Source organism: Alternaria novae-zelandiae, assembly GCF_023758075.1.
Source record: "Alternaria novae-zelandiae strain BMP 2774 chromosome Unknown scaffold_15, whole genome shotgun sequence".
Lineage (NCBI taxonomy): Eukaryota > Fungi > Ascomycota > Dothideomycetes > Pleosporales > Pleosporaceae > Alternaria > Alternaria novae-zelandiae.
Window position 1 is genome coordinate 151583 of NW_026056975.1, and position 22518 is coordinate 174100.

The 22518-nt window shown below is 51.7% G+C and overlaps 7 protein-coding genes across 7 annotated transcripts; 4 read left to right on the forward strand and 3 right to left on the reverse strand.

Annotated features, from left to right (window-relative positions):
• Window positions 1-801: 801 nt before the first annotated feature.
• Window positions 802-2263, forward strand: PGX1 (Exopolygalacturonase; the record flags this gene model as incomplete). The annotated part of the gene is made up of 3 exons (XM_049400843.1): window positions 802-1132; window positions 1183-1952; window positions 2009-2263. 3 exons carry the CDS (start codon window positions 802-804, stop codon window positions 2261-2263), a joined length of 1356 nt encoding a protein of 451 aa, XP_049253155.1.
• Window positions 2264-2547: 284 nt separating this feature from the next.
• On the forward strand, window positions 2548-4240 carry J4E88_007223 (uncharacterized protein; the record flags this gene model as incomplete). Its single annotated transcript, XM_049400844.1, has 3 exons — window positions 2548-2554; window positions 2820-3220; window positions 3272-4240. 3 exons carry the CDS (start codon window positions 2548-2550, stop codon window positions 4238-4240), a joined length of 1377 nt encoding a protein of 458 aa, XP_049253156.1.
• Window positions 4241-5579: 1339 nt separating this feature from the next.
• Window positions 5580-6939, reverse strand: J4E88_007224 (uncharacterized protein; the record flags this gene model as incomplete). Its single annotated transcript, XM_049400845.1, has 3 exons — window positions 5580-5588; window positions 5644-6914; window positions 6936-6939. The coding sequence occupies 3 exons, from the start codon at window positions 6937-6939 to the stop codon at window positions 5580-5582; spliced, it is 1284 nt and encodes a 427-aa protein (XP_049253157.1).
• A 603-nt stretch (window positions 6940-7542) lies between these two features.
• On the reverse strand, window positions 7543-8268 carry J4E88_007225 (uncharacterized protein; the record flags this gene model as incomplete). Its single annotated transcript, XM_049400846.1, has 1 exon — window positions 7543-8268. One exon carries the CDS (start codon window positions 8266-8268, stop codon window positions 7543-7545), a length of 726 nt encoding a protein of 241 aa, XP_049253158.1.
• Window positions 8269-9912: 1644 nt separating this feature from the next.
• On the reverse strand, window positions 9913-10737 carry J4E88_007226 (uncharacterized protein; the record flags this gene model as incomplete). Its single annotated transcript, XM_049400847.1, has 1 exon — window positions 9913-10737. One exon carries the CDS (start codon window positions 10735-10737, stop codon window positions 9913-9915), a length of 825 nt encoding a protein of 274 aa, XP_049253159.1.
• A 2633-nt stretch (window positions 10738-13370) lies between these two features.
• On the forward strand, window positions 13371-16330 carry J4E88_007227 (uncharacterized protein; the record flags this gene model as incomplete). Its single annotated transcript, XM_049400848.1, has 2 exons — window positions 13371-14837; window positions 15746-16330. The coding sequence occupies 2 exons, from the start codon at window positions 13371-13373 to the stop codon at window positions 16328-16330; spliced, it is 2052 nt and encodes a 683-aa protein (XP_049253160.1).
• A 3651-nt stretch (window positions 16331-19981) lies between these two features.
• Window positions 19982-20905, forward strand: J4E88_007228 (uncharacterized protein; the record flags this gene model as incomplete). The annotated part of the gene is made up of 1 exon (XM_049400849.1): window positions 19982-20905. The coding sequence occupies one exon, from the start codon at window positions 19982-19984 to the stop codon at window positions 20903-20905; it is 924 nt and encodes a 307-aa protein (XP_049253161.1).
• Window positions 20906-22518: the final 1613 nt, after the last annotated feature.

Below are 22518 nucleotides of genomic sequence, written 5' to 3' on the forward strand. Positions count from 1 at the left end.
GGTCGTGTCCCTCAATATCGGTCTTCTCGAGAGTTTTTCGCACGTCTTCGCTTTGGCAGAGAAATCCTGCTGCTAAGCTTTCGGGACGGAACGAAGACAGTGGGCTTGGCTCTGGGTATCTCGCAAGTATGCTCTTGCATACACCCAAGTCGTTTTACGGGATAGACAGAAAACCGTTGAAGAACTCGGGAGAAGATGGGGCTGGTATACAACAGTGAGGAAATTACCGGAGCCCGCCCGGATAAGTAATCGCGGTAAGCCCATCTCCACGATGAAAGCATCGCAACTCAGCCCAGCCCTTCCAAGCAGCCACCACTTGCTTAACCACGCCGGCCGTTCCGCGGCAAAACCTTCGCCCGCCACGTTCACTCAGCTGCTCACCCCAGAAACACAGCCGTTGACGCGTAGAAGCCGTAGACCGTCTTTTGCGATTTGTCGTGGGGCGAGCACGCACCGGAAATCTGGGGTCGCAGAAACTCCACCAATGGCGCTGGCCAAGCGCCCAGGCGTGTGGGGAAAGCTTCGCTGATCTTGGCTTAGCGCCACAGCCATGACCCGTTTAGCCACCTGTGGCCGTGAGGGGACCCCAGGATGAAGGGGATGATCGAAGAGTTCCTCCGCGCCATCCAATTTTACGGGAGCGGGTATCTTGAGGAAGTTCCAGGGCCAAGGCCGCGGCTCGGACGGCTGGGGATGATGTGATGGGGGTATATTAGGTGGTCGGGGTCGCGATGGTTTGTGAGCTACAGACGTTGACTCCCAGCTTGTCAATTAATATTATCGGCATAAACGTCTGCCAATATGCGCGTCACCGAGCTTTTTACGTGCGCTTTGCTGCAAGCATCAGCGGTACTCTCGACCCCTCTTGATGAGCGAAGCATCAAGGTATCCGCGTCGAAGAGGCCACATCATCCGGCGTATCCTTATCACCCGAAGAAAGCATGCCCGGCATCGCCGCCACGAACCAAGACCTGCAGCGTCAAGGCTCTCGGTGGTGGTAAGGATGACTCCGCAAACATCTTGAAGGCGATCAAGCAGTGCAATAACGGCGGTCATGTCGTCTTCCCCAAGGACCAGAAGTTCACCATTGGAACTGCGCTGGATCTTACTTTCCTCAACAGCATCGATCTGGGTATGTCACCTTCAAAAGGCTACGATATCGCGGCGCTAACCGTCAAAAAGACATCCAAGGATCCATCCAATTCACAAACGACACAGACTACTGGCAAGCAAACTCCTTCAAGCAAATCTACCAAAACGCCACCACCTTCTTCCAGCTCGGCGGTAAGGACGTCAACGTCTACGGCGGCGGCACCCTAGACGGAAACGGCCAGGCCTGGTACGACCTCTACGCCGAGGACATCTACATCCTGCGCCCCATCCTCTTCGGTGTCATCGGCGCAGAGGGCGCGACTATCTCCGATTTGAAGTTCAGATACAGTCCGCAGTGGTACACGTTCGTCGCCAACTCCACCGACGTGGTCTTCGACAACATCGACATCTTCGGCGGCAGCAAGAGCAAGAACCCCGCTAAGAACACGGATGGCTGGGACACGTATCGTTCCGACAACATCGTGATTCAGAACTCGCATATCGACAACGGCGACGATTGCGTGTCGTTCAAGCCCAACAGCACCAACATCGTTGTTCAGAACCTGATCTGCAACGGTAGCCATGGTATTAGTGTGGGTTCTCTGGGCCAGTACCCGGGCGAAGTCGATATCGTCGAGAACATTTACGTGTACAATATCAGCATGTCGAATGCTTCCGACGGTGCGCGTATCAAGGTCTGGCCTGGTGCTTCTTCTGCTCTTTCTGGTGACCTGCAGGGTGGAGGCGGTGGTGGTGCTGTCAAGAACATTACGTACGACGGCATGACCATCTCGAACGTCGACTACGCAATTGAGATTACTCAATGCTACGGTCAGAAGAACTTGACGCTTTGCAACCAGGTAAGTCCCTTGCTACCCACCAACCAAGTCTTGTTCGAAAGCTAACGTGATAATAGTTCCCCTCCAACCTCACCATCTCCGACATCACGGTCAAGAACTTCCACGGCACGACCAGCAAGAAGTACGACCCGCTCGTCGGGTACTTGGTCTGCTCCAGCCCGGCGGTTTGCTCGAACATCAACATCGAGAATGTCAATGTTACGAGCCCGACAGGAACAAACCAGTACACTTGCTTGAACATTGACGGGATTGAGAGTCAGGTTAACTGCACTACTAATGGAGGTCAGGGCGGAGAGTCAGGAGGGAATTGAGGATGGTTGGATAGTTATTGCAATACAAAATGCATCATTCGTATAGTTCCACCCCCTTTGCTTTTGTGCCGTGATGACATGGTGCATGCTGGGGATGTTGTGATCGTAGCCGAAGCGCTCTTGGCAAGCGACGATAGTCTGGTACAGGCCTGGAACATAACCGAACGAACATCCAGACATATCTTTTCCTGGCAGAACTACTGGTTCTGGGCTTGCTCAATATATGGGCGTGATTGGAGTACCCATGCATTTGGGCATCGATGGGCTTGGTCCTAGCAATCAACATGCTCGGTACGGCGGCGAACTACCATTACTTTAAGCTCTGAGTGAAATAGCCGAAAGTTCTCTGGCCCCCAGTGGCGAGCGTAATTCGACCAAAACGATTAAAGGTTTCGAGTAGGAGCCTAATGCGTGATGCACAGACTTGGCGTGAGTGTACTGCACCCTTATATGACCGCACGCTTCCGGGCCCTGGTCAAGATCTCAACGAACCACTCAACCAACCCGAAAATTTCTACACGTTAGCAAAATACACAAGACATGTCTACTTCTCCAGATAACGTGTTACCCGAGGGTGTCGAGCGCAAGAAGAAGAGTGCATCAGCTAGAAGGCGAGCGCGAAAAGCCCGGAAAGTTGCCCAAGCAGAGACGAGTGAGCCGCAACAGATTGCCGAGACCATGCACAAGGGTTCCGGGCAGGCGGAAGCGGTTCAGGAGGAGATCATGAAAGAAGAAGCTGAACTGAAGCGCGAGCAGGAGGTGCAAATAGCGCGCGCTGAGAGGAAAAAGCAGGAAGAATCGAGATTGAAGCGAGAACAGGAGGCGCAAGCAGCGCACGCCGAGAAGATAAAAAAGCTGAACGCTAAGCGTGCGTTCCTTGTCCACTCCTATCATGACCTCCGTCCATACCGTCGGTACACTCACATCTACGGTGAACGTAAGTTCCAGAAGCCTGTGGTAAGTACCCTATAGATCTGGACACATAATAGTATACTCACAAGTCTGTAGAACAAGCCTCAAAACGTCGGCTTCCTCGATATGCCTCTCGAAATCCGTCTGATGATCTACGGGCATGCCCTTGAATTCGATGAGCCGATCGAGCTGTGGCCAGAGACCGGAAACATGGATACCGAGTATTACCGAAGAATACGCAACGGGTCTAGACTTCGAAAAATGTTCGACCGACGCGGCGCACGCAACCTCGGCTTGCTACGTACATGCAAGCAAGTATGCGCTGAAGCCGCCGAGGTCTTCTACGGCAACAATGAGTTCCGCTTCTCGGGTCTCAACGGCCACATGGTAGCGTATGCGTTCGCGACGAAGATTGGGTCGAGGAACCTGGGATTCATGAAATCCATGACCATGGCTATACCTTGCCGCTCGGAGGACCGCGGTTGCATGGCCTCACACTGGAACCCACACACCTGGCTTCGCACACACGAGGTATACGACCACATGCCTTTTCCATATCCGTGGACCAAAGGCAAACTCCGTAAGCGCTTCCCGCGACTAGACTTCGAAGACTCGTGGCATAGTCTGGCTTGGATGCTGGCGGGCGCCCATAGACTCAACCAGATCACATTCGTCCTGCCCCACTATATCCGGTACCGCCGCGTGGCGTGGGGTCTGCATCGCTATGTGAGGTGTTGCGGACGACGACTTGTCAGTGCAATGGACGATATCGTAGCGGCAAAGCCATTTCTCCAGGTTGCAATCGTACGCATGTTCAAGGATCCGAGTGAGGACGCCTCCTGTGACAGCAGTCAGCGCTGCCTCATCAAAGAACTGAAGTCGATTGTGTTCTGCAACGTTCGTCTGGCTAGATTCTGTAAGAACCAGAAATGGGAACTTGACCCCCAGCCATACGTTGACAGGGATGGCGGATTTGTCGAGGACCAGGCATTGGATGCGAGCGAGAACCCATTGGACATGCTTCCCGATATCGAGCGTTTGTTCGTGAGGGCGGCAGCTGAGTAGACGAGATATGGCTTAAGGGTTCGTTTCCGTGTGCGCGGCGATAGCCAGCGAAATGCTTTCCGGAGGCGCGACTTCAGTACGCGGCTAGAAGCTCGGAGGCCTGCATCGACGTCGTTAGCGTGAGGAACCGGTGATAAGAGGGCAATAAAGATACCATAGTTGTACGCTCGCCTTTGAAGTAGGAAAAGTAAAATGCCTTGGGCGATGCTACGGGTGAGCGCTGAGCTGTTGTGCCGTTGGTGTCGCCGGAAAGGCAGAAAGCGCGACTTCGACTAGTGACACGATGACGTCACGCGTCATCACTTGTCTGCTGTGCTGTGATTGGTTGTCGCGTACACTCCTTCTCTGCGCGCAGCCCACGAGCATCCTACGTCGCAATGCGAGTCCACAACGACATTGCTGCTTGCCTAATTGCCTATTCTCTAGGAGCATCAGAACCGCGATCATTGTTCATACTTGTCACCCGCGTATGCAACGCGCCTCCACAACCTATGTCAGCGTCGTGTAGACCAATAACAATATATAGTGCGACCATGCAGAAGCTCACCATCGCATTCATAGACAGCACTTTACACCTGCAAACGTATCCGATAACTCCCCTACCTCGGCTCGGTCATATTCACTCATTTCAAGAACCAAGAATCTTACTTTGGTATGAATTGGTTGCTATATAGCTTGCGCTATCGAGCTAGACACATCCATGCATCCTACGATGCTTGCAGTTTCGCTGATGAAGAGGTAACGAACTCAAACGCTTTCGTGCGGCAAGTTCCTTCCCGTGATCAGAGGACCAGTTGCTGGGGAAAACAGAAATGAAGAACAAGCACGATAAAACCATGTGATAGACCGAGGAGCGGGAACGTGGGTTTCAGAGGAACGGAAGTCATCACTGAACCTCCACCGTATCCCAATTCGTCCTTGGTGCGATGGAAAGAAACCCCTTGACACGAGAGCTTCAAAAACGCAGTGGAGAGCTCGAATCCGCATTCGAAAAGCTAGAACGCATTAGCGAATTATCCCGATAATATCGTCAGATCATACCTATATCCCCACCTGTGTGACTTCCTAAGGAACTCCAACAACGAGCCCTTGACGCAAGGACCGAGATGACTGTTGACCAGCCAATTCCAGTCATTCGTGAGTTTGTAATCAACCCACCCAGTCACCTTATAACTGTTGTCCAGGTATGAATTAACCAGTGTGTCCAACCCGAGCTCATTTTGCCATGACGCTTCTTTCGCTTGACCAAATCCATTTGTCCAGATAGTAGGGCACGGAAGATCGGCACGGTTGGGATAGGTCTTCAGAAAATCGTATATGAAGAGAAGAACGCCAACTTTTAGTTGGTCTAGGGACAACGTGAAGCAGTGGTTTGGTGTCTCAGAATCGAGCGGATGGCGTACCTCGATCTCTAAATGGACTTTGCGGTTGACCGAATCCATCGCAGATAAAAGTAGCAGTGCATCGAACCGAACATCTTCAAGAGTAGAGTGCTTCGGTAGGTCGAAATACAGATGAAAGTAGCGTGGGCGACCCCGTAGTCGGATGGCTGTGAATCTCTCCAGCTCGGTCGCAAAGTTGTATTTCGGCGTCGAAGTTGCTGAGTTGAAGGTTGAATTGACATCGCAGACTTCTGAGATGGCTTCGTGACGTGACCAACGATTCACCCCAGCTAGGCTTCTAAGGTTGCTGTTCGTAGTCTGGTGCGCCAAGTCGAAGGTTAGTTCAACTCCTGGGGGCTGGAACAAATCGAAAAGCCTCTTCCTAACGGAGTATATACTCATGAGGTCGCAAAACTCTGTGTTCCTGTTCGGCGGGATCACACGCAGCTCGCCTTCATCGCCGATTGACATGCGGCCTTTCGTCATCCAGTTACCACCACCAGAGTTATTATGGCGGTATGAAACGTATACTTCCGATTCATCTGTATCGAGTCCGACCCTCAACAGCATTTTAGAATTCCAATACTTCCTAAGAAGGTTCGAGGGATCAGCGGTGAGCGTACTCAAGCTTTTGTTAATCCTAGCCATGTGGCTGGCGGACCATTCCGGATTGCTTTGGAAGTATGACATACTACTGTGCACCTCGGGTGGTGCCACAAATAGAACGTTCATTTCCTTGTGTTCCAGCTTCCAGGTATACTCCAGTATTGGTAGGACTTCTAAGGTTTCGTCGGCGTCGAGCAAGTTGTTGACATCAAGCTGGATGACGCGAAGAGAAGACGACTGTTTGCCAATTATGCGAAGCCAGTCCATAGCCCAAATAGTGCCACTACGCTCGTCTGCATCTTTGGGGAGCTTTAAACGGAACACGTTTCGTGCGTACAAGACACCAGTGGCCTCATACTGGATTTGACAACATGACTGGAGGAGCGCAGTTCCGGAGATAATACTGTAGGAGCGGTAGCCGGAGTGGTAGCCGAGTCGATTGAGGTTCTTCGCATGGATCTGAATAGGATATTCGTGAATGAAGAGTGCCTCGTAGATGGCGTTGCGAACTTCTCCGGGCAGATTCAACAATGAAGGCGCATTCGGGTCGATTGGGTGCGATACTGGCGGCGGAACGTTGTACGTTGCAGTCGCCGCTTCCGTGTCTTTTTGCGTTTTCGCGATCTTGGTGACAGCCATGTCGCTTGATTCTACGTCACTGACGGTAGCGGGAGTCGCGCCACCGGCTGTGGTACCGGGTGTCGCACTCATGTCGCTCGCTGTCACGCTGCGAGGATCGTCTCAGTCGCCGTATCGCTGGCGATCGGTATCTTGAAATGGGTGTGTGAGAGGATAAAGAAGGGTAATCGTCGCTAGTGGGAAAAGCTTGCAGAGTCGAGGATTCTGAGTGAGAGAGGGCGACTGCCAAGACTGCAGCCGTTTGCTGCACGAGATGGAAAGAGCTACGTCATGGATAGCGATAACCGTAGAACTTCTTATGATACGCCCTGTATCTAAGCGAAGAAAGGTTTGCGAAGTTGGATTGGATTGCACTGTACGAATGCTCGATGCACGTATTGGTGTATGTGACAAATGACAAGGTTAGCCAGTTCGGAGGAGAGACCAAACACGTATTGAATATAGCAAAGGTTACACTAAAGGTATATAGTGCCTCTCAATGTTCCAGTTGTACTAGTTTCATGAGGCGCGATGACGCTATTGTCTTCATCAAAGCACCTAGCATCAAGAGACGATCGGATGCATGTCGCATTAGGTATACTACATGTCAATTTCTAGTTTGAAGTATACATTATCCTAGTCACTCTCGACTTGTTCAAATTTGATAGGCTGTATGCAGCAAGTTCCATCGCCTACCTAGTACCACAACCGTATTGCGGAATCACCCATAGAGTCAGGCGGAAAATTGCCTGGATCGAGCATGCTTTCGAACACCCCTTTAATCTCTTCGTAGCGTGATTGAATGATTGTCGAGCTGATGCCAACGTTCTCGTTTACGATCGGCTCAATAGAACACTTGCTCAAGTCCCACTCGGCTTCCCGCGCCTCGCCCCTGCCACTCATCCAGATCCTTGGTAGTTGCGCTAGCATGTGCTCTGGACTTTTCTTGAAGATCTGGTACATGAAGAGAAGGATGCTCTGTCGTATATCCTCAAGAGATATAGTGTAGCTGTTGATTGGGGCAGTGCCAGATTTGCGGTAGACTTCGATGCACACGGGCTTTGATAGGTAGCGACACCCCGTCGCATGCAAAAGCGCGAGAGCATCGAGCCGTACCTCGTCCAAGGAGGCATTGTTGTCCAGATAGTAGCGAATGATTATGTTCATAGGGTTTCCGAGAGGCAGTCCGCGGAGTATCTTTAGTTCAGCGGTGAAAGCTGCCAGGGTACTCGTACTTGTCAATGTGACACTAAACGCTCTTTCCCGGAAACCGACCTCGTGTGTACCAGTCAAGCAAGTAGTGACCGATGCGATGTGGGCCACATCCACGTTTGTTGTCCGGTTTGTGAGGTCAAAGATAATTTCCTCGTCTGGACACAACGCCATGGTCAAGATAGAGTTTCGAATTTCGTAGGACGACATGATGCGTTTGATGTCCGTAATCGGTGTTCTTTTCGAAAATCTACTCTCTGCACCGTTGTCGACTATATCAATAATGTCCATAGCTAGCGGGCGGTCGCCGCTGTAAGTTGATTCATAGTAATGAAGGTGAGCATGGTGGTCCAGGAAGTTCAGGCAAACTTCTCGCAGTAATGAAGGCACGGAACAGAACCTTTTGATCATTCCTGACGGATCATCAATGATTGTAGCCATCTGCCTGTTACATGAGACAGCGTTTATCTCGGCTGTTCTGTTAAGATCGTCACCTGGTGGGTCCGATTCCGGATACCATCTAGGGAGAAGTTCAACCTTCAAAGCCGCATGACCAGGCTCCCATACTCGATGTAGTATAGGTGATATATTGATGACATCATCTCGACCGTGGAATACGTTGTAGATGTGAGTTTGAAGATGTCGAACAGAGGAAGACTGTATCCCAATATCGTCGAGCCAGGCCATTGCCCATGGAATTGGATCAGTAATGTAGGGATCGTCCGCCAGACTTACACAGAAGATATTCCGACTGTAGAGAATACCAATAACTTCCTCGTGGATTTGACGGCATGTTCGAAGTAGCGCGATGCCACGTACGTCTCCCGACTGGTAACATGAGGAGTCGCCGTACGCATAACGATCGCGGGAGATTGTAATGGGGTGGCCTAACTCGAATAGAGCCTCGAAGATAGCATTGCGGACTTCGCCTGGTATTGTTGTCAAGAGAGACGGTGCCTCTGGGTTGATGGGGTGTGACTGCATCGACATGGTTTGGCCAGGTATCGCGGAAACGGAATCGTCGTTTGTCGCGCTCATGTCTTCGACTACGTAAAATTCTGGTAGTTGTTGGCGATATGAAGGAGTAGTAGCTCTGACAGAAAAAGCGCGAGGTCTAGTGGAGTAGAGTCGAAGTCTAGGACACGCCCCGATATATACGGCAGCGGATATGACAACATCCGTGCGCGCAGTGAAGTCGGAAGAGTCTACGTGATGAGAGTTGAATGTGACGTTCATATTACAAACATTCTCTTTGTATGTGAAGAGGATGCGTTGGTAAACCAAGCGAATGCGAGGACCGAACACCCGTGTCGGTTTCCTTGTCAAGTCGCGCCGTATTATTGGTGTCAGGAAGGAGGCGGCTTCTGCGAGGACTGATCGAAATCGCTCTGGTCGGAAAGTGCGTATACGTAAGTGCCGTCCGTTACGGCGTGGGCGGGCGCAGACATGGTCGTGTGAGGGATATGCGCGGTGTGTGACGCTGGTCCGTAGTCTGCATTTTGATCTTTGCCAGGTCCTTCCTGCATTGTGCTCCGACAGAGGCGAGGCTGTTTTGTGTGATCAGCATAGAGATTTTGTGGGGACCGACGAGGTTACGGGACCAGAACGGGTGTTGTAGACAGGCTGAGAGCGGGGCCGAGTTCTCACACCCATTTGGGCAGGCACGGCGGAACGCCACACCCCATTCCCCAACATTGTTACAGCGACTAGAAAGGGAAAGAGCAAACTGGACAAGTAACCTTGGGTAGGAGAATCAAGAACCAAAGAATGATACATGAATATACATAAGTGACGCGAAGTGTGCAGCGCATAGCATGACAGCACGAGCGACGGATGCTACGGGACAGACTCATTTCATTGAGCTCCAAGCCCCATCTTTTGCAACACGCTGGCCAAGTCAACCTCTACAATCTTGTCCCAGCCCCTCTCAGGGCCCCAAGCAACGCGCTTCTGATTGAGCTTGGTCTCTTCTACCAAGCCCTTCAGCAGCGGGCTGTCTTTGGACACGCTTGGATATGCGTCAAACTCCACGTCGTCAATCGACGGCACCTGCGCGAGCAAGCCTCTCAGCAGCCCGACGCAGTACTCAGTATAGAAGTTGTTCCCCACGCGCCAGCCCTCAAAGACCTCGTTCGATGCCGGATCAATCTCTACAAAGATTTTGAGTTTGTACACCTTCTTCACCGCTGCCAGACCGAGTCGGCTATCCACGACCCAGCATTTCGGCGGTTTCGTGAAGCCCGGCCCCAGTCGCAGCTCTAAGCGCGTGAGGAGCGCGCGGTATTTGCGAGGCAACCATGCAAGTAGCGGGTGCTTGCGGTTTATGTAGCGGCCGTGAATGGGGAACACGCGGAAGGTATTGCGACCGTAGAAGACGCGCGACGCTTCATCGTGCATGCGATGGTCGACGAGGAAGAGGCGGAGGGCGGGGGCGACGGTGCGGTAGTTCGTAGGGTCGAGGTCGATGGTCTTGGGGAAGACTAAAAGCTCTTCGTAGATGCGCAGCCGCAGCTCAGATGGCAGATCGAAGAATCGGAAGGGTTGGCGCTTCACAGCCTTCTTGTCATCTTCCTGCGCATCGTCTTGAGCATCGGGCGGCGGGGCAGCGCGCTCGTCCACCAGCCGCACTTTGCTCATGCGATTGACCATATGGTCAATCGCCTTGGTCTTACGGGCCATCTTATTGTACAGCGCTTCCAAAGCGATCACGTCTACCGCCTTGGTCGCGCTTATGCATCCATCGTGTCACTCGTGCGTATACGTGTCGGTATCGTTCGAGGGGAAGGGAGACGTCGCAATGATGAAAATTTCTTAATGGAATGTCTCGGAGCCACGGGACCGACAGCCCATTCGGTAGGGGCAGGCAGTTCTTGGGGGCAAAGATGTATGTTCTCCCCAGCTTATGTCAACTTCAATCTTGTAGAGGAACAAAGAGTGAGGTCAAATTTCGTGGGTGCAACTTTCTATATGGAAAAGAAGAGAGGGTGGCGGCGGCGCGGAGAGTTTTGTTCGAGCTCCGGCTAGTGAATTAGTCAGCGTGTGACCGAGGTAGCGCCGTGCGACCCACCGACAACCTGACATCACCCTCTAGCTCAATCCTAGAATGGCAGACACCACCCTCTCCCCGCAGGCAAGCGATGCTGCTACGGAAAGCAATCTTTTGCTTAAATGGTTTGGCATCGAGGCTTCATTGACCACTCCCCTGGAACTACGAACCCCATTCAATCCATTGGCCATTTCTTCACTAATTACTCCATCGGCCATTCCTCTGGAACTACGAGCCCGATTGCTTGACGCGGCGGCCTATTTTGAGGGCCCCGAGTACTGCGCGTCATCTGGCCCTACTTTGAGAGAAAGGCGTAGCCTTTTTTTGGACGCGGCAGCTCGAAACATCAATCTCACGTCTTTGCGTAGCTGGCACGCTTGGAAGGATTCCCTTGTTGCTCTACTTGATGCACAGCTTGCCAGATACCCAGTTGCTTCAGGACCGTCGCCTTCAACTTCAGATTCAAGTAGTGAGCATGATCTAAATCCATCGTTGACTGCATCCGCTGTTCACCGCGTTTTGAACATAGCGGAACTGGTCGAGCAGATCTTATACAGCGCGGACCTTCAGACCCAACTGCACGCCGGCCAAGTCTGTACGCTATGGCGAGCGACTGTGAAGCGCATTCTCCAGGACCCCTTCGAAGATACACCGCATCAGAACCCGGTCGAATACTCCGATGTGTGTTCGACTAACAATGACAACCTTCATGTAACCCCCGAAGAGCTACTTGCTTTCGAAGAAAAGGTCCACGCAATGTGTTCGATTCTCCTGGATACAAACGGATGGAACATATGGACGTACGCACCCGCTCGGCTTACTCAATCGCATATGCTCAAGCCATCCGTCGCAGAACTCGTGCGCTACGCATATCGCGTGGCTTGGGACATTAACCACGCCCCAGACAACGACTTCAAACCGCAGCCGCAGTGGCTGGACTTTACGCAGTTCACGTTGCATCCATGTCTGGAGCGCCTATACACTGGCGGATTCGAGACACATCGCGGTCGCTGTCACATTTACTTAAATACCAATGCTCCCACTGAAGGCCTCCTTCATCCGCTCAAGTTCCCACTTGGACCCTTGTACTCCCATATAGGATCGCACTTTGTCACCGACCCACCGTGTAGTTGCATCGGCATTTACACTCCGAGTGATCAGTGGCTGGAGGGGACTGCACACATTAATAAGCTAGTGGCCCGCATTTACAACAAGGACGGAATACGTCTATCCCATCTAACAAGTATACTAAACGCACATGCGGCGACCGTACTATTGGATTGGAGGGACCAAGTCGAGCGTATGCGAGAGAACTTGGCCACCCTGCCTCCAAGCGTACTGCAGCTATCATACCCAAGACGGCGTGCATTCACAGCCGGTGCCCGTCCGCACTTTATACTCACGCTCGATCATCACGACATGGATGAAAATCCCAATCTCTCCAAGCATGTGAGCCAACGGCCGTTGCTGATGGGTATGAGGATGTTGGGAAACGAATGGAAGACTTTGGATATCGCAGAGCAATATGTCGACACCAGCAGTGAGTGTTGGGCGGAGTGGATACCCGATACTTCTGCTGATGATTCTTTGTGGAGCATATAGCACGGCATGCCTTCAATTCGTTTTTTTCTTGCTATAGACTGTAGAAATTGCTACTACTGCTGCGTCACCCCAATTAGAAGTAAAAGTGGACACAGTAAAGTCTATGTGCTTAGTGATTAATGTTTGGAGAATCGATGCACTTCAATGCAAAGTATCACACCACTCGCCGTAGCCTCGGCTGCTGCGAGACCAGCAAAACACGTGCAAATCTAGATTAGATCTAGTGCGGGTTACGCGAGATTATGTCATCGCATCGTCCAAGCGCCTTCTGCACCTCTCTTCCACCCGCCGACGCCGAAACCGCGCTCCATCCTAAATCCACATACAGCCAACTAACACTATTCGGGATGTCGTAGCCATGGATCAACTGTCGCTGTATCGCCATCTACCAAATGCGGTCGCAATCATACCGTATACCAAAGCAAAATCTCAATGACCAGCCCGAACCAGTACCAGACAGCAGTCTGAGTCAAAGGCGCACACTCTATTTACCAAATGCGGTTCATATATTAGTGGTACCCAGGCATGCGTCGCGCAAACGATGATCTGGCTTTATTGCCCCACTCCAGGCTGCAACATTATACATCAGCACCGCTGAAGAGATATCTGCAACGCCCGTACAATAATCCATAGCCACCATCATCATCATCACCACCACACCAAGATGATGAGAGACGCAGCTCTCGAACTTCCATCGGGCACACGATCGGATGAAGAGCTCATCCTCGAATGGATTACCGAAGACGACATCTCAAACATCACGCCTGAGGAGCGAGCCCACTTTGTTCGATGGAGTCGTACATATGAAAATCTGCGCCTGCAAGGCAACAAAAGATGGCAGCCCCACAAGATGCGGAAGATACAGTCATGGAAGGACAAGATAATCGCCTTCACTAATCGACGAAAGGCGGAATTTTCTTACGTTGCAAATGATTCGACTGCGGCTCAGGCAGAATCATCTTCGCCTACCGCGCAAATCAGTGCAGCAGTCGCGCAACCAGCAGCGAGACGCGCCTTTGGGATCGCTGAACTGCGTGAGAACGTTCTCTGTCGGTTGGACGTCTACAGTCAATTGAGTGCTTGGAGGGTGTCAAGCTCGTGGCACGGCACTATCGAACACATTTTCCAATCTGACAACCACAACCGCCGCCTGTACGATCCTGTAGAATATGGCGACGCTCAGATTTCTGGAAAGACCCCAGCGTGGTTACAGCCCAGCTTCGAAGAACTCGAGAACTTTGCAGAAAAGGTCTGCGGGCTTGATGGTCCAGGCTTCGGACTACTATATGCACCTGCCCGCCTATCCCAGGCTATAGCATTGACGGTGAAGACTATAGATCTTCTTCATGCCCAATATGCGCATTTCTGGGCCCCGGCAATGCCATCTCCGTATGGCATACAGTACGATAATACCAGCTTACCGGTACCGCAATGGCTGGACTTCACCCAATTCCAACTCGCACCCTGCGTCGCCGATATCTTCGGAGAGCGGTTCCAGATGCAGCGAGGCAGGTATGAGGTCTCCCTTAGAACGAATGCACCCACAGCAAACCTGCTATTAGGCCCGGATGTAGACGTCTTAGGTCTTCGCCGATGCCTGGGCTCAACATTTGCCACACAACCACCTTGTCAGACTATCGGTGTTTACGCGGTACAGGCACAAGAGGAACCCACCCTGAGACTTCTCGAGCGCATCCACGACATCGAAGGCATTCGTCTTGTCCAGCTTCTCGAAACACTTCACAAACAAACTGGCTCTCTTCTGGAACACTGGAATGCGGAAGTCGTCAAAGTGCAGACAGGTCTCAAATTCCATGAACCGGCTGAATTATACCAATTCGCCATGAAGAGAATGCATTGGGCCCGATCGACTGCAACCCCAAGATTTGTCATACTGCTAGACAAACATACCATGGTACAAGCGGCAGACTTACACGGGCACTATAGTCGCGCGGCGTTGCTTTCGAACCGGTCAGACCGTGACGTCTTGACAGATGAGTGGAACAAAATGGAGTATCGCGATGAATACATAGACAGCTTCATGGTTGCACCTATAGAGCCATCAAGAGAGGCTTTGCTTTGGTCTTCGGAAACGGAAGAAGAAGTAGTTCGCAAGATCCAGGAAAGCGAAGTAAGATATAACGAAGCATTTAGGGGACTAATGTTTGGAGGTTACGGGCTTTAGCAATTACATGGTTCTTCGTTCGAAGATCAGAGAGAAGTGCAGGATGCGGTTCTAGGCTAGCTCGCCTTCGATCATGAAGTGGGGTCAAGATCGGAGTCGGCGGCGTCTGGATGGACTTGCGACTCTCCGTCGTGGCACATTCTAATCTGTAGTCACCGAGATAATACGAATATTGTTTCTGCGCCTCGTATCGTCCAGGATTTGGTACCTAGGCACTTCCAATTACACTACCTGGCATTTAGCCAATGTTTCTGACATTCGAAATGCAGCGGGGCAGACGATTGAGCAACGCGAAAGCGAACAGATCAAAGCTCTGGGGGCACGCTTATTCGACAGAGTATAGCAATACAAACTCGGCAAGGCACTGATACCTTTGGACTTGGTGGCGTGGCAACATCACATGGAGACGTATCCTCACAACTCAACCAGATGAAAGTCGGTTTCGGGGTCCAGCAAGCACACAGTCCTCCATCCAAAGATCAGTCAATACGTCGAGAATGAGGTTCTAGACTTCCGGAGTCTTGGAACGACGGAGTTTCGGCAACGCTACGGATTCCCGCCCAACGGTTTCCAGAGGCCTAACCGTGCGCCAAGCAAACTGCATCCCCAGATTTGGCCTAATGGTAGTCTACCAGTCGAACATTGAGCTAAGCAAACCCAAGGCTGCCGAGCAGCCGGCTACTTCGAGTCGAAGCGTGCTACCATTACTCCGGAGTACACTCCAAGGAGTTGTCAATGTTTAGCCAAGGCGACGCCAATTATTGTACCTGTTTTAGCAGAATCGTGGCAGACGTCATCTGTGAGAAGATGTGGGTTATATCAGTTATTATAGCCACGACTGCTCGAAGTTGCAGCAGTACATCGCCCAGATTACTATCCCCAAGAACAACATGCGCGATCAAAACGAGAAGATGTCATCAGGACCAGAAAATACCGCTGCAGGGCAAAAGCACGATCCTTCCATCAAGAATCCGCTCGTCAACTACGGACAATTGCCAGGATGGCGCCAAGAAAACCAATACATCGTCACCAAATACTGTTCCGCCCGCAATTCATACCGCCAATCCATCAAAAGCCTCACATACCTCCATAATGAGACCGGAAACATCTACACCCACCTACTCTTCTTAGTCACTGTTTTGCTTCTCACCACCTACAACCTACCGCAACTAGGCGGCCCAAAACAGTGGTTCCCCTCCCCACGCAACGGTGATTTATTGGCATTTTCTGCATTCCTCGGCGGTGTGGTATTGTGCATGTTGTTCTCCGTCACGTACCACATCGTCCTCGACCATTCAGAATCTGTGGCGACGGCTGGCAAGCAGTTGGATTTTGCGGGCATCACGTGTCTTATCTGGGGCAGTTTGATTGCGACGCTATACTACACGTTCACCTGCGAGGTAGAGCTCATGCGCACCTACATGCTTATTGTAAGCTGATTTGGTGCTACGACGTGGGTTGGAAGCTGCTTACATGGAATATAGTTCACGGCTTTTGGCGCTATCATGCTGCTCTTCTTTGCTTCGCCTCTGGCTTCCAAGTCTTGGGCACAGACCCTTGTAGTTCCGCTTTTCGTCGCTTTTGCCGCCGCTGGTATTTTTCCGCTGTGGAGGGGTATTCAATTGTATGGTTGGGAACGAATGGACGAAATGGCAGGCTTACGATGGGGGTTGGCTTGCGGCTTCGTCTGCCTGGCTAGCCTGGTTCCCTTTATGGTATGTAGTCGTGCCTTACAACGCTCAACGATAGCTGGACTAACAGAAGACAGACGCAATTCCCAGAGTGTTGGAAACAAGGCGGATTTGATATGTGGCTCTCATCGCACCAGATCTTCCACATCGCTGTGGTGATTGCTGCGTCTTTGCATTTTGTTGGGCTGATGAAGGCCTACTCGTTTCAGCATATGCACATGCAGATAGCGATTTGCCCCATGCTGAGTACGTGGAAAGATGAGCTCATGTATTTGAAATGAATGTGATGATACGCCGCAATCGTATCAGCCTCCAGAGTGCGGTTTGGTGTAGAACCCTCACAACTAAGTGCTGATACCAAGAACTCTCCTCTTTGACTCAGCCTTACCGCCATCAGATATGCGACACCAAGCCTCCCCAAAGCAAAATACTGACTAATAAGAAGAACATGATTAACACAACACAAAACCCAATCACACCTTCAAGTCTCCGCCACCTAACCTCTTCATCCCTCCATATCAGTACCCCAACAATATTTTCAACACACTCATACCACAGCTCCAGCACTGCCGCAGGAGCACCAAACGTGGCGTCCAAAATGCACTCCGGGCCGTCATGCTTCAGCACCAATCGCCGCGTCTCCCGGTCGCAATACTTCATGACCCACTCAACCAGCAGCGTCCAAACATAGACGTCTAACTCGCAACGGAGCTGTTCGATGCTCACAACGCGGTGGCCCGGCGAATGAACAGTACGATCGAAGTAAACTCTCATCAAATAGAAGAACCGATGAACCGCATCCCTTGTCGTAGCCTCTTCATCCTGGCCAAAATCAGCCAGCATAGCGCGTCTCAGAAACCCGTTGTCCATCGCACGAGCCAAAGCGCGCGGTTCCAGATACGAGACTACCCTCATCGCGTCCTCGATGTGAATATCAATCTCCTGCGCCGGACTAAACTTCTCGGTGTTCTGAGCAATGGACATTAAATCCAGTTCTTCAAGCTCCATAGCAGGCCGGTACCACTCCACACTCCACTCCTCTTCTTCCTCTAAAACGCACTGACATAGCGGGCTACCAAACCCCTCTATCATCTGCTTCACACAGACTCCGTGGTTACAGTGTAATGTACAGTGTGGTGCTGGTGGCGGCACGCTCTTGCGGATGTTGAGGACGTCTTGGAAGGCGGGGAAGCGGTGGGTGTTTGTGTCTTCGTTTATTCCGGCGAAGAGGGGGGATGGAGGTGCGACGGGGAGGCGGAGGCTGTAAGAGGGGATTTTGATGCGGAGGTGTGAGCGTGGAGGTGGAGGTGGGGGTGGAGATGTGGATAGGAAGTCCGTGTCTGTGAACTTCATGATTGTGGGTGAAAGGGTGCTTGATGGATGTTTGCTCGAGAGAGGGAGTGAAATACAATGGTTTTGGTTGAGATGGTTTTGGTTGTCTGAGAAGGGACGTTGTGCGCATATGAAGTGTGTACTGAGCGCTGTGTTCTGGGTGGCTAAATCATGGATGGATGGCGGTGGATACACACGGAAGCTTTCACTCTTTGATTGCTTGTGACGATACTGATCAGGCGTACGAGACATCAAGTACACTAATCCCAGGTAAAATCGCAGCTCTCCTCGCTGTCGCTACTCTCTCCACTCTCGCTGCTTTCCTCACTCCCACAGCTCTCAAACTCCCACCAGGTCTTCTTCATTCTCTCCGTCCTCATCTCTCCATCCCACCACAACAATACCGCAACAACCATCTCTACAATCCCCTCCATCCTCTCAAACAGCACCTCAACTCCCCTACTCATTGTCCCCTTGATCCAAGTCCTTCTCGCCAGGCCAAAGCACCCTTTCAACTTCCATGCTCTCTCCGCGGCATTATCACTTCGTTCCACCTGGTTGCGGAAACACCATTCAGACACCCACCAGAAGATATCCAAACGCATGACTTCCGTCATCTCTTTCACTAGATCCGCGATGGTGAGAGTGCGGCTTTGGTTCTCGAGGGGCGATAGCGTGATTGATAGATAATTGAGCAGTTTGGAGATGAGGATGTTGGCTGCGCGGGTGGCGGCGAGGTATTGAGCGGGGTAAAGTGTGGTGCTCCTTGTGAAGTGCTTGGATCCGCGGAGATATTTTGTAATATCGAGATATCCCATGCTTCTCATCTTTTTGACTAAGGCGGTGGCGGACTCCAATTTCAGGGTAATCGTCTCGTTATGACCGGTCATCTCGTATGCTCTTTGGGCTGTCAGGATATCTTGGAGTCGAAGACGCGATATCCTTTCTTGTCTGGAACTGGTATTTTCGAGGATGGGAAGTTGCCTGCAACATCTGCATACTTTGGGCTCAATATTGCGCTTCCTGTCTCTGTCGGTAATGGTGCGGCATACGTGATGCTCGCAGTGTCGAATGCAGTGGTTGATGTCATGGTCATTGACTGTGACCTGGTCATTGTTCCGCTTCCACTCTTCCCAGTCACCATAATGTTCTTTATATGCCGGAAACTGCTCCAATTCTCGCGCTAGTGGCTGGTGGGTGAATGGGCATGGCGACGGGCTTCTCGCTCGGCAGAGAATTTTGGGGACACTCGACCGGAGAGGACGGCCGGTTCGAACAGGCTTCTTGGATTCTTTGCGATGTTTTAAAGCCAAATACGATGACGGTATGTATTGCGTAGTGGAATCTTCGCCCAGGTGGTCTGGATGCATGCACATTGCGTCGGCGACGTTTGCTAAGAGGTGAAAAAACATTTTGTTGGACAAGATGTTGATGAGATGAGATGACAAGATGAAGTTTGAATGAGAGCAAAAGAGTATTTTATATGGGTAGCAAACCTACCAGAATCTACAGCTTACTCCATGGTACGATAGGTACCTCTGACTCTACGCGACTATCCATCCTGAACTCTGGTCGGCTGGACGAGAGTGGGCCCGGGCAACCAACTAGAACTGTGTCGTTTACAATTCTAGCGAATGGCCATCTCACAACAATTATTCGCACCATAGTTCTCGATGTGTGCGATCTCTTTCTGTCAACAAGCGACGAGCGTGTGGTCTTCTCTGCATTTGAAGTTAACCGTAAGCTGTGGTCAGTCATCGCGGGCTCGTGCAGCGCGCGTACACTACGTAGACACCAAAACCGCGATTTGGTCTGGGAACGAAAAACACAATTCGGCGCTGACCGTGGAGGTTACATGGAGACAAGGTCTCGTTCCGTGAGTTTGGATGCACCGTGGCAGCGACGGGTAGATTACTAGTCTCTATCGGGGAAGGCTCCCTGTCGATCATGACGCAACGCGATTTCGCATCCCACCGTCGACTGAAGCACGCCAGACAGCAGCCTTCCGACCTTCCACGATGCCACCGCTCTAAACCCGATTGTTACCCCTCGACCGTATAATTCGAAATGGCGCTCCCCCTGAGCATCTTCCTCGGCGGCTGCGTCGTCGCCATCCCCGTCGTCACGGGCGTCGCGCAAGGTGTCGAGCACCAAAAGAAGCAGAACGAAGAAGCCGCCAACGAGTCGCGCATGTGGAAATTCAACTGCCTCGTAGCCTGCGACGACCCCGATCCGATCGCAAAAGAAGAAATCGACAATGGCATCCTCGTCGTGCGCCACGATAAAGTCTGGGTCGTGCCGAGGGATGAGGACAACAAGCCCATGTGGCCGGATGGGGCGGATGGGGAAGGAAGAGAGCCTCTGCATCCATTTGCAGGCTTTTACATTGCATATCCAGATGAAGACAGGAGTCCGCCGGAAAGAGGGCTCGTTACTACAATCAGCGACGACCCGCCCATGCTGAACTGGGTTTATTGCGACAAGAAGACGTACGAGCTACGCTACTCGAATCGCACCGGCAGCATCATGCACCATGTCGGCGTCTGGGACTGGACCGAAGACGAGACGCACCTCACGTTCGAAGGCTGGGAGGGTTTCATGGCTATCGACGAATGGGATGGCGCCGACGAAGACCCGGACACACCGTGGGGCAAGGAAGGGCTGCGCTGGGCAGTGTACTTCGACAAGGACGACAACGGGCTCAAGGGGAGGCACAAAGGAAGAGACATGTTTGAGATCAGCCTCAAGCGCAGGATTCAGAGCGCGGAAGAGCAGTTGAAGCAGAATGAGGCTGCGGAGAAGAAGATGCAAGTCAAGAGTCGAGGTGGTCTGAGTACGCAGTTTGCCGCGCCGCAGAAAGAGCGAGACAAGGAGTGGGAAAAGAAGTTTGGCGAGAAGGCGAGGCTGGAGCTTGAGAAGAAGTTGGCGAAAGACCAGGAAGAAGGGCAGGGACCCGAGTGGGCTAGAGGCGATGTCGGGAAAGAAGAGTGAAGATGCGGATGAGACCACAGAAAGCTTCACGAGGAGTAGCACTCCGATGCTGCTTCATGGCGCGCTTTGCTAGAAGGCTACCCAGCACCCTACGCACACGGAAGACCATGCAACGGTCGCCACCTCGTCCACGATCCAGATTGCTGACTTCCACGAACCCTGTATGTGCGCTCGTACAGTCGCTACTGATGAGTGCACTGAGTCCTGAGTGACTAACGCCTTGCCTCTGGTGCTACCTTTCGACAGCTCGCGCGGTTCACTTTCGCATCCGAGGGTTGCGACTCATCGATGACACACACTCAGGGTAGTCACCTTGCCATGGCTCATGTTCATTCTAAGTATAAAGATGGCTCGGTGAATATTCAATGCCCTCTTCTCTTGCAGTCCTACAAGAAGGGAAGTCTGCGTCAATCAAGCTACTCCATCCGAGACCTACCCGTTACGATCGATTCGAGATGTCCGACGACCCAGACTCTTTATCCGAAAAGCAGCAGCAAAAGCTTGCTTGGGATCGGCTGCTTGAGGCTGAGTCACTAAGTACAGCGCAAGACCAGGCCAGACGTTATCCCACCATAGCACTGGTCAAAGTGCTCTGGAGGGTTGAATGTTACCTGTGGGATGGAAAAAAGCATGTCGGCCACACTAGCAGGGAAACCGTCGCAGATGAATGCAAGAATGTCTTTGGCTGGAATGTCAAAAAGGTGTCGCAATGGACATACAAGTACACCAAAAGCGTCGGAGATTCAGACCCACTGAAATGGATCGATCCCCCAGACCAGACAGCTGCCAGGTACGCGTGGACAGACTTAGAATACGATGTCTTACGGAAATGGAGCGAATGCTACATTCAGAAAGGGCGTAAGTTGACCATTATGGTAATAGCTTGGATATCCTTACTCATATCATACATAGTTTGGTGGGCAATGGAGCTGAGGAGGCCATTTGCAGAACACAATAAAGACATGGCTCTCAACACAGATGGTCCACTCTTGCCCAGGGCTACAGCTGATGAGTTGTTGAAACGTATGGTCCATGCAGCTGTGGGACTCACGGATGCCGTGAAGGACTGGATCCGACTCAGCGCTGAAAATGGTCCCGAGAGCTAGCGTACTCGATGGCGCAGCAAACAGTACAAACCGTTACTCGTGGCTTGTGGATGAAAGGAATCAGGTCGTTGAGTACACGTGGTTTCAACTCTATTGCCATGTAGTCCAATGCAACTAAAATGACAATTAAAAGACTGCTCGCAAGATCCGGTTGCAATTACTGCAGCGTCCAGTCTCCTTTTTCCTTCTAGTGGCTTGGATATCCATTATCTGTAGAGCATGGTTGCCGATTTGGTTCATTTTGCATACAAGGCGGGCACTACCAGTCCTTCGGCGCTTACGTACTCAGCTTCCTAAAGCTTATTATCATCACGGGTGCCCATGCGTACGCTACAGCTCCTTGGTCCTACACGAACATACATTTTGACTCCTATCGACTCTACGTATGAGCTGAAGTAGTCATCGCTGATAAGCGCATTGGCTTCTAAGCGACCATCGTTGGGTGTTGGTGTCACGTCTTGACAGATTGCGCCGCCCTACATCGCACCTGGATTTATACCAGCCATT